The sequence below is a fragment of the Protopterus annectens genome, chromosome 12.part0 (genome assembly GCF_019279795.1).
Source record: "Protopterus annectens isolate FY-2018-M chromosome 12.part0, PAN1.0, whole genome shotgun sequence".
Taxonomy (NCBI): Eukaryota; Metazoa; Chordata; order Ceratodontiformes; family Protopteridae; genus Protopterus; species Protopterus annectens.
In genome coordinates this window covers 1,535,467,939-1,535,483,807 of record NC_056746.1, presented here as the reverse complement: position 1 = coordinate 1,535,483,807, position 15,869 = coordinate 1,535,467,939, and the positions used below count along the sequence as shown (strand labels likewise).

Genomic DNA, 15,869 nt, shown 5'->3' with positions numbered 1-15,869 from the left:
GCAAGGACTCTGTACACAGTGGGAAGACCTACAATTAGTGAAGCCTAGAAGGAAGTTGTGGTTCAGGTGCAAGATCATCTTCTAACACCTCCTACTTTGTGTTTGAGTAATGGGGTTATGAGTCGTACACCTTTTAGAGGTATAAGGTAAACATACAATAACAGCAGACACTGCTCATAAGGCAACAATACCTGCCAGTCTTTAAGCCATCAAACTGTTGTCCTACTCCAGATCTTAAAGAAACAAATCAAAGACACTGAGATGATGAAGTGTGATGACAACTAATGGTGTAAAAACTGTCATAGGTAGTCATTTAGTGTTCATAAAGTGAGAACTTATGCTACTTACTCTGTGGGTTGAGTGAAGGTGGTATTTTCATATCAGAGTGAGATGATAACACTTGAAATGGCAATTTGTCTCGCAATATGCTTAAATTCTGGCGCTGTCCAGCCAAATTCAAACGTTCCTGGAAAAGAAAAAGCAGAATTATAGACTCCAAGACATAAAAGTAAAAAAAAAAAAAAAATTCAAGGTAGGGGAAAATTAGATTTAGTGGAACTTGACTGGAAATTACTGAGCAATATGATCAATGTTATACATCAAAAGTTGTGTGTGTGCATGTGAGTGTATATGTACAGTATATCTATATATATATATATATATATATATATATATATATATATACACACACACAATGTGTGTGTATATATATATTATATATATATATATATATATATATATATACATATATATATATGTGTGTAAGTATATATATATATATATATATATATATATATATATATATATGTGTGTGTGTGTGTGTGTTTATATATATAGGGTTCCTATTAAATGACTGAAGACTGAACTTGATCAAACTTGAAAGCATGAAAAGGCAAAATAGTGAAATGGCATATAAGCAAATTCCTTCCCTGGGAAAGAAATTGCTTGGCCGCTTCTGTTACTTTGCCGTTTTCGTGACTGTAGTGCAATCTCGGAGTTGGTATATTTAAGTAGGGGGGTATGGGGGGCATAGCCCCCCACTTTATAAAATGTTTAAAATTTTTTTTTTTTGTGGAACAGAGATTATTTTCCCCTTGGAAAAAAAATTGCTGTTCTAAGCGTTTGAGATTGTAAGCTTTCACTTACATGGGTTCAATAAATCATCATGCACTTTTTTAAGAGTTCGATGATTTAACATAGACCCGTATGTGTATACCTATATCTATACATATATATATATATATATCTATATATATATATATATATATATATATATATATATATATATATATGTGTGTGTGTGTGTGTGTGTGTGTATATATGTATATATATATATATATATATATATATATATATATATATATAAAGGTAGATACATAAACACACACACACAGATACATAGATATAAATATCGAGAAATCTAAAATATATATTACTTATATATAGGAAAGTATGCTAAGCCCAGTAAAGCATGGTAGCTACCCTTTTTAGCTGTCTCTTCCATAACCTATCCCATGCTTTCTTTAATCTGTTCTAAGCAACTCTGAACCTGAGATTTAGATGGCACTACTGCCTCAAACAATACATTTCAAATGTTTTATCATTCTTTCCTTGAAGAAATATTTTATCAAGTCTAACCTGAATGCCCTTTTCCTATTCTGCATCTACAACTTCATCTATCCCCGCCCCTCCTCTTCAACTCTATCCTTCCCACTTATCCCCAAACAATGCAGCGTGCCAAAATCCTAGCCCTCATCTTCTTCTCATGTATTCACAACCACCTTTCATGTCTTTGATCATGCCTTAGACCCTTTATGCTCTTCACATTCTTGTAATTCCCTACTGCACATTTTCTATCTGCCCAATTTACATTTATCAGTATGACTCCCAAAATTCTATACAAAGCTTCACATGCAGCCTTACCAGTTCCCTCCACTCTGAAGTATAACTTTAGCTTCTCTAGAATCCACTCCTCATACTTTATACCCCAAGATCTTACTGGCCTTCCCCATTGAATCTGATAATCAAAAGCATTATTTACTTGCTGATGCCTTTTAAATTATACTGAAAAGGCCTGATAATAGAAAAACATGTCAGTTTCTAGCCATCTGCAGTCTGTTTTTTTTTCTTTTGGCCTGATGAGGCTAAATAAGGGAAAATATGTCTGTATCTAGTATAATCAGTCTCTTCAGCCTGACTGCACTATTAAAGACCTGTGTATCTTTTGTGAATTTATAAGCCAATGGGCTGAAACTACTTCTTTTTGGGTGAAAAGTACTCTCTCTCCCTGTGTATGTGTGTGTGTGTGTGTGTGTGTGTGTGTGTGTGTGTGTGTGTGTGTGTGTGTGTGTGTGTGTATCTATATAAATAAAAATGTAAGTGTTCGTTTGTTCAAAATCTTAAATCTCTGAACGTTCTTCACCGATTGCTTTGAAATTTTCGAACAATGTTGCATTCGAATACTCGCGTGTTTTTATATATCTACTATTATATATATGTCACACGTTGCATTCGAATATGCGCATGTTTTTATATACCTACTATGGATTCTATATATTTGTATACAAATATGCAATTTTATATGTTTTTGTTATAACTTTCTTACTTCTTTTTCAGTGCAATTGATCTGCTTTAGTTCATCCAAATAATGCCTCGCAGAAGATCAAACTTAGGTCGTCGTACTTGCGGAGCGGAAGCAGTGCGACGAGTAATTGCAAATCAAACTGAGGAAGAACAGGCATCAGCGAACGAGCGAAACAGACAAAGAATGGCTCAAATACATGCCAAGGAAGCAGCAGAGCGATGTGCAGCCAGACTTGAGGATGCATGGTTGTGAGTACGGCGATCGCGTTCTGCAGCTTCAGATCTGCTTCGTTCTCCTCTACTGACAGCAGCGGATGAAATAAATGCTTGCCTGAAATACTCTACTTTGTGGTGACACGTAAAGACATTAAAATTAACTACAAATATGCGTGTCCAACTGCAAAAAGTACAGTTTTGTACCTACCATAAATGTAGATGTTCGAAGATCCACATTGCTGCAGTCCTAACACTTGGGTAGTCCGCTGTCCCTCGGTCGGCCCGAATATCAGAGTATAAGGCTGACGTCGGTCAAGGCGCATTTGACTGACATCAGAACGTCAGGGTACAAATGCGCATGACCGACGTCATATCCTCAGTCTTTTCTTGCCCCAGATGTCAGAAGACCCTAAAAAGAAAGGTCAAAACCCATAGACAACAACTAAACAACTAACCAGCCTAACACCAAAAATATGTACAATATATACAATATATACAATTATACAATTATACAATTATACAATTATACCTCAGATGGATAACCCAACCCACACAACCACCTCAAACTACAGAGGGGAAGGAGGGAGGGTAAATTGGACTGCAGCAATGTGGATCTTCGAACATCTACATTTATGGTAGGTACAAAACTGTACTATGTTCTTCATCTCACATTGCTGCAGTCCTAACACTTGGGTAGAATCCCACAGCAGAGGTAAGGGAGGATGGCTAAACTATAATGAAGCAGGAGCTGCCAAAATGCCCTGCAACACAGCAGTGGCAAAACCAGCCCTGGATTTAGAGTACAGCGGAAGGTGGTAATGCCTAGAGAAGGTATGCACTGAACTCCAAGTGGCTGCCTCCAAAATATCCTTAGTAGCCACCCCCCTCAAAAAAGTTGTTGAAGTGGCAGTAGCCCTAGTGGAATGAGGCCTAATCCCAGCTGGAATCTCTTTGCCATGATGGGAATAACAGAAAGCAATGCAAAATCCAATCCACTTAGAAATAGTTTGTTTTGACACAGGCTTGCCCTGAGAGCACAAAGCAAAAGAAACTAATAACTGCTGAGATTGTCTGAACCCTTTAGTTCTGTCCAAATAATATCGCAACTGCCTGTGTACATCTAAAGTGTGCAAAATCTTTTCCCCTTTAGTTTGGGGATTTGCATAAAAAGTAGGCAAATGAATAGTTTGGTTTAAAGCCACACTAGAAACCACTTTAGGCATAAATGAAGGATTAGTACGTAAAGATACCCTATCCTTATGGAAAATTAAGAAAGGCTCAACTGCCATAAGGGCCTGCAATTCAGAAACCCTTCTTGCAGAGGTAATGGCCAACAAAAAAGCAGTCTTCCATGACAAATATTTCAACTCAGCAGTAGCTGCAGGCTCAAAAGGTTGTAGAGTGAGTTTCTCCAACACAAAATTGAGATCCCAAGCAGGAGTAGGAGCTCTACGTGGGGGTCTTATATTCTTTGCCCCTCTAAGAAATTGCTTGAACAAAGGATGAGAAAACAATGGTGGGTCGCAGTCGTAGTGAGCTGAAATTGCTGCAGCATGAATCTTAATAGAAGAGAAGGACAAACCTTTGTCCAATAACTCAGTAAGATATTGAAGAGCCACACTTAAATCAGGCTCAGAAACATCCAAATCCTTAGCTGCACTCCAAAATAAAAATCTCTTCCATTTATCTGCGTACACTTTCCTTGTACTAGGCCTTCTAGCTTCCAAAATCACATTCAAAACTTGTTGTGGAAGTTGAGACCCTTTATGGTTTAAAACAGAATATGCCATGCTGTTAGGTGAAGAGAGTGAAGCTTGACATTGAGCAAATGACTGTCCTCCTGGGACAACAGATGAGGAATCAAAGGCAAAGGCCATGGAGGCTTCCGTACCAGACTTCTCAGTAATGGGTACCAGTGCTGTCGAGGCCAATCTGGAGCTATCAAAATCATCCTTGGCTTGTCCTGTCTGACCTTCAGAAGTACCTTTGGGAGGAGAGGCAGCGGTGGAAAGGCATACACATGAAGATTTTTCCAACTGAAAGAAAGAGCATCCACTTTCCAAGCTGTGGGATGAAACCGCTTTGTGCAAAACTTTGGCAGCTGGTGGTTTAGTGGAGAAGCGAACAGATCTATGTCTGGAGTTCCCCAGGACACTGTCAATTTCTGAAATACATGAAGATCCAGTTTCCACTCGTGGGGATCCATGATTTGTCTGCTTAACACATCTGCTAAGGAGTTCTGTGCTCCGGCAGAAACCTTGCCTGAAGACTTAGTTGTAAACTGAGAGCAGTCTCCCACAAAATCATTGCTTGCCTGCATAGAGGATAAGAATGTGTTCCCCCTTGCTTGTTGATGTACCACATGACAGTTGTGTTGTCTGTTAGAATCAACACCTGCCCTGGAAGAAGTAAATCCTTGAAAGCTATTAATGCAAACTGGACTGCTAACATCTCCTTCAAGTTGATATGTAGATGCTGTAGTCTGACAGGCCACTTGTCTTGTATCCACTTTCCGTTTAGATGAGCTCCCCAAGCTTTGTCTGAGGCATCTGTTGTTAAAACTTGACTCGCCTCTGGCCGGGTCACAGAGAGTCCCTTGTTTAGGTGACATTCCTGAGCCCACCACAAAAATTCCTTTTGAATGCAAGGTATTATTTGAATGACAGTGTCCAGATGCTGGCAGTGCTGTGTCCATACATTTTTGAGATACCATTGCAACTTCCTCATATGCAGTTTGGCATTGGAAAGCACCAGAATACAAGATGCCATGAACCCTAAGGCTTGAAGGACTGTCCTTGCAGTCAGCCCGGACTGAAGAGATAGATGATGGAAGTAAAGGGAAAGATTCTTTTGTTTGTCCGGGGTTAGAAAGGCCATCTGGGATGCTGTATTCAGTCTTACTCCCAGAAAGCACATGTCTTGAGAGGGTACTAGACTGGACTTTATTTCGTTCACAGAATACCCCAGGCATCTTAGCACTGCTATCACATATTCCAAATGATGAAGAAGCTCGTCCCTTCCTTGAGCCAGTATCAGGCAATCGTCCAAATAAGGATAGATTTGTATTCCTTTTAGCCTGAAGAAAGCTATCACTGGAGCCAGAACTTTTGTAAATACTCTGGGCAGTAGATAAGCCAAAGGGCAATGCAGAGAACTGATAGTGAGAAGTCCCAGTCCGAAAACGCAGATACTTCCTGCAACTTAGCCTGATAGGAACATGAAGGTAAGCCTCCTTGAGATCCAAAGTTACCATCCAGTGATCCTTGCCCAGTAGAGGTAAAAGCTGTTGTAACGTCAACATTTTGAACTTGGGAATGTCCAGATAAGTGTTGAGGATAGATAAATCCAAAATTGGTCTCCACGTGTTCCCCTTTTTGGCACAAGGAACAGGCGAGAATAAAATCCTAGGCCCCTTTCTGGCATAGGAACCGGCTGTATGGCCCCTATTTGGAGTAACAGAGAAATTTGCTTGTGAGCCTCTATTCTTTGTTGAGGAGGAATGTCTGGCATGCCTTTGAAAGGAGGCAAGGTATGGAAATAAAACCTGTAACCGTGATGTATGATATCCAGTACCCATCTGTCTTGGGTAATCAAACTCCAATTTTCTTTGAAAAGTGCCAACCTTCCTCCCAAAGGTGCTGCCAGGCGAGAAGGTTCTGGCAGCTGAAAAGGTAGGTCATTGGGTCTGTTTACGAAAGGACTGACCCTGCCCTCACCCGAAGACTGTGCAGGAGAACTTCCTGTCCTAGGCCTGAAAGAGCCCTGACCTCTGCCCCTGCCACGTCTAGATCTACCCCTAGACTGGGAATCATAAGAAGGATACGTCCACCCTTTAGTAGGCCAATTTCTACTAAACTTTGGAGGCTGAACCTGCAAAAAATCTTTAACAGTCTGCATAGACTTAGCCTTGCCTTCCATTTTCTTCAAAACTGCCTCAACAGGAGAACCAAACAAGACATCAGATTGCAAAGGGGCATCCAAAATCCTAGTTTTAACATGGTCAGATAAATTTTGATCCCTCAGCCAGGCATGCCTGCGAAGAACTGACCCAGTGGCAGCCACTCTAGACGAGGCCTGTACAGCATCAAAACCACATTGCAAAGAATGCTTACCCACCTGTTCAGAAACATGCACTAAATCTTGTAACTCTTTACAATCAATACCTTCCGCCAGAGCATCAACCTTAGATTTCAACTGTGAAAGGAGATAATTTTGATATTTCAACATGTGAAACTGGCAATTCAAAGCTCTCATGGCTAGAGTGGAAGAAGTATAAACTTTCTTTCCCCATCTATCCAAGGCCCTGGCCTCTTTATCTGCAGGAACCGGATTCTTGACAACAGAAGCCTTTACACCCTTAGGCCCCTGGCTAACAGTTTCTGGGTCTGCCCTAGGACTCTTAAAAAGATACTTATGAGCTTCAGGCACCCTGTAATACCTATCTGGTTTAACAGGAGCAGGAGGCAAAGAATCAGGATTAAGCGAAGCCTCTGCAAACACATCTTCCACTACATTCAGAACAGGAGGTATAGCTAAAGGCCTATGCTGGGGTAAAAACAAAAATTCCCTAAGCCTTTTCCTGGAATCGGAGAAATCCTGACCTTCCCATTTAAAATGCTCTCTCATGGAGTGAAGGGTCTCTGAAAGAAAAATCCTCAGGAGGAGAAGCAGAAGGAGTAGAATCATCCACATCAGAATCAGAATAATGAGAATACTCCTGCAAGTCTTCAGTCAAGACTCAGACACATCCGAAGCCTGCTCATAATCCCCCAACACAGGTTCCATCCTAGGCCTCTTATCAGGAGGGGGCATAGAACCTCTAATTAAAGTAATTAAATCTTCTGCCATTTTAAGCATGTGCTTTTTGGGCACAGAACCTGAAGAACTAGGAGTGACACCCACAGAAGCAAAACTAGACCTGCCTCTAGGAGAAGCCTTGGAAGCAGAAAGAGAGGGCCTAGACACCTTAGGAAGGGAGGGAGTACAGTTACCTGAGAAGCCCCTACAGCCTGACCTGCCTCCTGGGAGGCCACATCCTGTAAAAACACAGTTTCTCCCTGGGACTCCATAGAGGCCTCCGTCGGAACCACCGGTTCCACTGACGCCTCTAAAGAACCGGCGTCCGGTTCGGACGACTCCTCTAACCTAGGTTTAACTGCCTTGTCCTTGCGCTTCTTTGAGGAAGCCGGCGTCGGAGCATCCGACGGCATATTGTAATTGCACCGCTTCCCAAAGACCAACCTGGCACAATCCAACCTACGCTTTACAGTGCGTTTATTGAACCTAGCACAAAGCGACACCCAACAACGTCGTGCTCAGGTCCCAAACAAGGTATACACAAATTATGGTAATCCCTATGCGGTATCTGTTTCCCACAAGAAATACAGTTATTCACTTTTTCTGACATCCGGTAAACCACTGAGGCAAGAAAAACCAAAATATTCCCCAACGGGTACTTAACCAACTCTGACTTCGGTCTGAAACTCCGAATTGAAAAATTTCAGAACGCCGACGGCACTTGCAACACTGCTTCTGCATCGGACCATGCGGCAAAAAAGACTGAGGATATGACGTCGGTCATGCACATTTGTACCCTGACGTTCTGATGTCAGTCAAATGCGCCTTGACCGACGTCAGCCTTATACTCTGATATTCGGGCCGACCGAGGGACAGCGGACTACCCAAGTGTTAGGACTGCAGCAATGTGAGATGAAGAACATCGATCAATCAGCTGAGATATTCTCACATCAATTGCTGGAAATTGGGAACGGAAAGGTGCCAGTTGATCTGACCTCAGGACAAATTTCATTGCCTCATAACTTCTGCAATTTAGTGACGTCAAAAGAAGAATTGGTTGAAAAAGTATTTCCCAATATTCAAACCAATTATAAGAATCATGATTGGCTGACTGAACGAGCTATTCTTGTGGCCAAGAACAAAGACGTCTACGAACTTAACAATATTATTCAGTCTAACATTCAAAGCGAGGCAGTCACATATAAGTCCGTCGACACTATTGTGGAAGCAGATGAAGCGGTTAATTATCCAACAGAATTTTTGAATTCACTCGAACTGCCAGGGATGCCACCGCATGTACTGCAATTGAAAATCTGCGTGCCAATTATCATGTTGTGAAATATCAACCAGCCAAAGCTTTGCAACGGCACGCAGGTTGCAGTAAAAAAATTAATGAGCAATGTCATAGAAGCAACAATCTTGACAGGAACTTTCAAAGATGAAGATGTCCTCATTCCTCACATTCCTATGATTCCAATGGATATGCCATTTCAATTTAAGAGATTGCAATTCCCAATTCAATTGGTGTTTGCAATCACCATCAACAAAGCTCAGGGCCAATCTTTAGAATTGTGTGGTTTACATCTACACGGATTGCTTCTCACATGGACAATTATATGTTGCGTGTTCTAGAGTTGGCAAACCAGACAATCTCTATATCTGCACAGACAATGGAACAACAAAAAATATTGTATACCCACAAGCATTGTGAAATTAAACATATTAGAAATGTGTGCTTTCTCTTTTCTTTCTTTTCCATTTAACCAGACTGAGCCACCCCTGGGATGAATTTGTGGTCAACCATCCATTTGTCCAGGTTGTGCCTGAATAGGGTCACTGAGGAGCTCTACTTCACATGAACTGGGAGTTTATTCCAGAGCAGTGGCAATCTCTGGGAGACATACCTGTCTTTACAGCATGTTCTGTTAATGTCACTGGCAAGGTTGAGATCCCTGGAGTGAGTGACTCTAGTGCCATTTGACTTGCAGATGTGCAGCATTTCCATCACGTGATAGTTAGAGACTGCCTTGTAGTCCAGGCACAAGTCACCTCTCAGTAACCTATATGATACAGAGAACAGTGACAGAGCTTTCAGTCTGTCCATGTAGTCATGGTTTGGAGACCCTGGATCTCCTTAGTGAGAAACCTCTGTGGTCTCTCCAGTTGCTGCAGGTGTCTGGTGAGATGCATACAAAAGAGAGCATTGCACTCTACTAATGGTCTGATTAGTGTCAAGTAAAGTGTGGTTATAACATCCTTAGACCTGGATGCGATGCCTTTACTTATGAGATGCACAGTGTAGAAGGCTTTCCTATCACTGTAGAAACTTGGTGGTCAAAGTTCAGATTGCTGTCGACCTGTGTTCCCAGATCTCGCACCACTGGGTTTGAACTTAGAGGGGTGCTGTCAATATTGTAATTAGTGGGGAATTCCGCTTTGCCAAATGGGATAATAGTGCACTATTTCACGTTTAGTTTTAGACATGACTTTGGCACCAGTCATTTGTTTGTGTTAGCCACTCCTGTGATATGCTGACATCGTTAGGGGACTCAATTGTGCCTAGTTTACAATCATCAGAGAACTTAGTAAGGCTGTCTATTTTAGCCTGGACTTCCGAGAAATAGATTCCAAATAGTAAAGGGCCCAGTACAGATCTTTGCGGTATGCCACTGGTAAAAGTGTAGTCACCAACTTTGACAGTGTGTGTTCTGCTGGTGAGCCAATTAGCTACCTAGCTAGGAGAGTTTTTCCAATGATACTCAAGTGGGGGATTGTATCAAAGGCCTTGGCTAAGTCCAAATAGGTGGTATTTATTTATTTTACTTATCTAACATTTGTTGACCGTGAAACACCAACTAAGATAAAGCCTATTTTCAGCAGAGACCCAGGGAGAAATACTCCAGATGCATGTCTTTGGAATGTGGAGGAAACCAGAGTACCCAGAGGAAACCCACTTGAACACAACGAGAACATGCAGACTCTGCACAAGGCACCCCAGCCGAGAACTGAACCACAGAACCTCTTGCTGGGAGGCAACAATGTTAACCCCTGCACCACTGTGCCACCCATTCACTGCAGCATTGCACCTTCATCCAGGGCTTTGGTGACTTTCTTGAAGAAGCCTACCACATTCAGTATGCATGGTCTACCCTTACCGAAGCCAAACTGGGTTGGGTCTAGAGTATGAAGGTCGCCTATGCCCTTGTTGATGAGGTCCATGATGATCCTTTCCATGGCTTTGCAGATGAGCCTTGTTAGACTTTTCGGTCTATCGTTCCCAGGGTCGGTTGATGGCCCCTCTTTATGCAAGGGGATTACTGTTGCTGTTTTCTATTCTGCTGATACAAAGTCAGTTCTCAGGCTATGGTTAAAGAGAACAGCAAGTGGGTTAGTTAGGTCCTGTTTTAAATTGCTTAATAAGCAGTCTGGGATGTCACCTGGTCCCACTGAGCCCATATTTTGGTGTAATAGGAAAATACTGGAAACTGTTCCTTGTAACATTCCACTTTGCCTGAGTGAGAAAAGCTATCATGAGGATTCTACCTAGGAGACACCACAAGAATACTACCCTGTAAGATAGAATGAGAGAACATCCCTCTGTCTTCATCTAAAATCCCAGACTGAGAAAAAGTTTTTTCTTTTTTTCTTTTATCAAAGTTAGGGATTCTTGACAAGTTGTAAAAGAATCTGAAAAATTAGGCAGTCATTTAATAATGTGCTGATCTGATTGCAACCAATGTTACCTACACTGAGGCTAAAGAAAGAGTAAACATACATGCCGATAAATTTAGGTCTAACTTTGACCCTCTCTCCTCTCTGTCTGTCCCTCAAGATATACCTGAAAGTGGCTCACCTCTAGCTATCACACAAGACCAAGTCCTAAAAGTGCTATCAAAAGCTAAAAAATACTGCATGGATAGGTCCTTATGATATTTCTGGATGCATCTTAAATAGCAAGATTTAGTTACACCCCTAACAACACTGTACAATCTCAGCCTTCATACAGGTTTTGTACCAAGTCAGTGGAGAACGGCTAAAGTCATTCTCCTGCACAAGGCAAGACCTTCCATTGACACAGGTAATTACAGACCTTAGTCTGACCAGCCTCATATGCAAAGCCATGGAAAGACTCATCATGGAACTAATAAATAACAGCATAGAGAACCTGCAAACAATGGACCTGTCTCAGTTTGGATTTATCAAGGACAAGTCATGTTCACTCAACATGATGGACTTTTTTGAAAAGGTCACCAAAGCAATGCATGAATGTAAAATGGTACACAATGCATACCTCGACCTCGCCAAAACTTTTGACCCAACCCCCCAGCTCACACTCAGGCATAGCAAAGCTAAATAAGCTGGGAATAAACCTCTATATCACCTACTGGATTGCCAACTGACTCATCGGTTGGACATAGGAAATCAAAACAGGTGACATCACTTCCACTTCCACAAACAGACCGGTTACCAGTTTATTCCCTAGGGTTCTGTGCTGGGTCCTCTCCTGTTTGGCATCTACTTTTCTGAAGTAAAAGCCAGTACCAAAGGGCTCTGGCTGACTATGTTTGCAGATGACTGCAAGCTAAGGAGCAGTCACTGAATCCCCGGATGACTTTGCCATCCTGCAGGAAGGTTTATTCCAAATAAATAACTGGTGCCAAAATTATGGACTGAAATTAAATGCCAAAAATGCATTACTGTACTCTTTGATAAGTCATCTACCCTATGTAACTACCACACTGACAATACATCTAAGAGTTGATCCAATTGTTATGTATTTGGGAACGTATCTGGACCGTGACCTGATGTTTGACCAATGTGTGCCCATTGTTGTAAGAAAGTTCTTCTATATTGCACAGCTTATAAACAAAAAGATTATGTCAAGTTCTAGGGATGTCATACCCACCCCCCACCCCCACTTACTCAGACCTCATTAGGCTCGTCTTTGAGTATAATGCCTCCTTTGGCATGTACCTGTCCAGAATTTGTACCAAATGCAATGCTCACAGAAGTATCTTACAAAAGGACACAAGGCCTAAATAATATGTCCTATGTGGACCGACTCAAAGCTCTGTCATTTTACCTGGTATCCTACACTCTGCTAATAGGTGACCTGTGTCTGGCATGCAAGGCATCCTCGGGCCCCAGCATTAATAGATTTCCCCCAGAGATAGCATTTGATCTAGGATAGGAGGAACTGGGGATGGGGGGGTTGACTGGACGGACACAGAGGAATCAGTGGCGGCTGGTGACTTCAAATCACAGGGGGGCTGCAGGAGACAGCTGAATGGGTGGGGTCAAGGGGGTGTGGTCAACCAGAAAGGGGAGGAGCTATGCACAAAACCACAAAAAACTAACTTTAATTAAATACGCTGCCCTGGGTGGCAAACCATCATTATGAAAGTCCAATCAAGACAAAAATAAGTGTAGAAGAATAAAAATATTTCAATGCATTGGCTGCATGACAGCTTACTTAATATCTAGATGGAAACAAAAGGTTGTGAGGCATGAAAAAATAAATTACTTTTTAAATACATTACTGGAATGCCAGTCAAAATCAAGTATAAGAAAAACCAGAAGCACTCAACTCAAACCACTTCTCCTTGCACTGCAGTCCTAATTATAATATATTCAGCTTTATTAAAGTACCAAGTAACATGCTGAAAGTAGAAATCTATGTGATGCCCCCACTTGTAAAAATGTTTCTTATCCAAAAAGACCTGCTGCCTGACAACTTGTTTCATGGGGAAAATATGATAAAAGTAAAAAATGAAAAGCAAACAAGAAACAAGCTCAAGATACATTGCTTAAAGGATTACTGTACAGGTTATGGACCACACATGATTGGCATTCTGTTTAGTTTACGGGTAAAGTCTGTAGAGATGACTGGAAGTCTCCAACAAGTGTAATGAGCTTTTAAAATAATGGAATCCTGTCCTTTAATACCCAAGGCTTATACATTATCTAGTCAAGTATTCTCTGCATGGCAACAACAGAAAGGCTTTCAATGCTGGCAATTCTTTAACAGTATGCTTATTAAAGCTTACTTGCATCTTACGATCTCAGACAAGCTTACCTTATGGTCATTAAAGCATTGCTACTTAAAACACAGAGCAACAGGCACTTTGAGTAATAAGCATAAATCAACAGTACAAAAATATGACAGAAACCAGACCATTCTGCAAAATCAAGGACAGATGAAAAGCCACTGTAGTACTTATGCAGTGTGTCCTCCCCATCCAAGGTAGATACAACTACTCCTTGCCTTGCTTGGACACATCCAGAGTCACTACATGGGGGAGTGGGGTGCAACAAGCATGTCACAATTTGAAATCTCTCTGGCTGACTATGATGGCCCTGACACATTTGTCATACTTCTCAACCTCAAGAGCAAGAAATCTGGACAAAGCCATACACAGAAGTGGGACAAAGGCCCAACAATAAGGACAATTTTTAAATATTGCTCTAATAAACTTAGAAAGATAATAGAATAGGTCTTGCATTAGTATGAATTTTCTGAAGGGTATAAAATCTGAAACTCAAATGTCTGTCATTTTCTAACTTCAGTCTTTAGTGATTTGTCACTAATTTGCCAAAAACACAATTTTATGAAAAATGGACAAAATCTGATGCAAAAATATAAAATAGACACACAATACAGCTGCTACCTGTCAAAGAAGGGACACTTTAATATTAGTACTGCTACCTTGAGCAGCTGACAAAATATAAAAGAATCTACATGCATTTCAAGTAATCTATAACTTTGATTATTACAGTTATTTCTTAATTGTAAACCCTCCATGTTTTCTTCCAAAATTGCTATTTTATGGAGGGATTATAAGGGGAAGAGCAACATTTTGAGCCAAAATTGGGGACAGTTGAGAGGTTGGCTATGCCTAATTCTATAAAGCAATTTATTTGCATGTACCTCTCAACCTGTTAATGCAGTAAATCTGAACAAGGCCAAATATATTGGGGCACATATAAACAGTACTACAATTGCTCTTGTATAAATTGAGACAGTTGATAGAACAGCTCTTACTTTAACATGCATTTTTCTGAAGGTTATGAAGTCTGAAACTTATTGAGTGACTTCTGGCAAATCATTTAGGAATTAAAACTACAAATTTTATGAACAACAAACCAAAAATAAGAAGCAAAAATCTATTCATTCTTTGAAAATCTGGACAGTTGGGAGGTATAGTTCAGCTGGGCCTATCTGAGTTTGCTGCCCTTCCCCCCGCTGACAAAATAATGGTTGAATGGAGCCTCTGCAGCCATTCCAATGAACCATTATACTTGGCTATTTCACTCCATTTACCATAAACACTAATGTGCATACTGCTTTACTTCTATGATGAGTTGGACTTCATTTGAAAGTTTTATTTTGTATTTTACAGCACAAACACTAAGTCATCTGTTAAACAAAGCAATGCAGTCTCACAATGAAAACTTAGCATTAAAACTTCTCTGCCCTTGAAACTCACATTCATTGAAACAGCATTGAAACCCACATTCAAAGAAAATACATTTTGCCAGTGGCAGATAAAGATTAATTTTGGGCTGTTTTGAATCATAGGCTCCTTGCATATGAAACATACATGTGCTCTTTGATACACCTTCCTCATTGTACTAAAATTATATTCCTTGTACAATACAGTACACTTGTTACAGGGTGTTTTAAATTTGTTTTGAACATTTTTCCAGTAAGCAATGAAACAAACCATATGCACCCATAATGGCAAAACTGCCCAGCTGAGAACATTTATCATAAAAAAGTCTACTCAGACTTCCACAGTCCACCATTATTAGTAAATATACACAATTCTACAGTCCACCATTATTAGTAAATATGCACAATTCCACAGTCCACCATTATCAGTAAATATGCACAATTCTACAGTCCACCTTTATCAGTAAATATGCACAATTCTACAGTCCATTATCAGTAAATATGCACAATATCTGAAGTCAGTCATCTAAATAATTCCACATTAAAGAAATCTGTAACTAATGAAGCGGTTGCTGCTAGCAATCACCTTTATATTTCATGGTTTCATCGAAAAATAGTGTGTCTGTTGCCCCTCAGGAATAAATTGCCTATATTACATTAAAAAAATGATAAGCTAGTAATAATATTGCAAGAGGAAATGGATGGCAAACTGATAACGAACTCATAGTTAGTATCTTCACCAAGGAGAACATTCTCAGTACGGCAGCATCCACCCCTTGTGGGAGTAGAACCCACAACCTTCTGCATCAAAAGCAAGTAC

General features: G+C 40.6%; 1 protein-coding gene across 3 annotated transcripts in view; it reads right to left on the bottom strand.

Moving 5' to 3' along the window:
• Positions 1–15,869, bottom strand: part of FBF1 (Fas binding factor 1) — a 1,798,645-nt gene that overhangs the window by 142,872 nt on the left and 1,639,904 nt on the right. For all 3 annotated transcript variants that reach the window (XM_044090504.1, XM_044090506.1, XM_044090505.1), the window contains one exon: positions 349–466. In XM_044090504.1, coding sequence (XP_043946439.1) covers positions 349–466 — 118 coding nt within the window. The remainder of the gene's footprint in view (positions 1–348; positions 467–15,869) is intronic.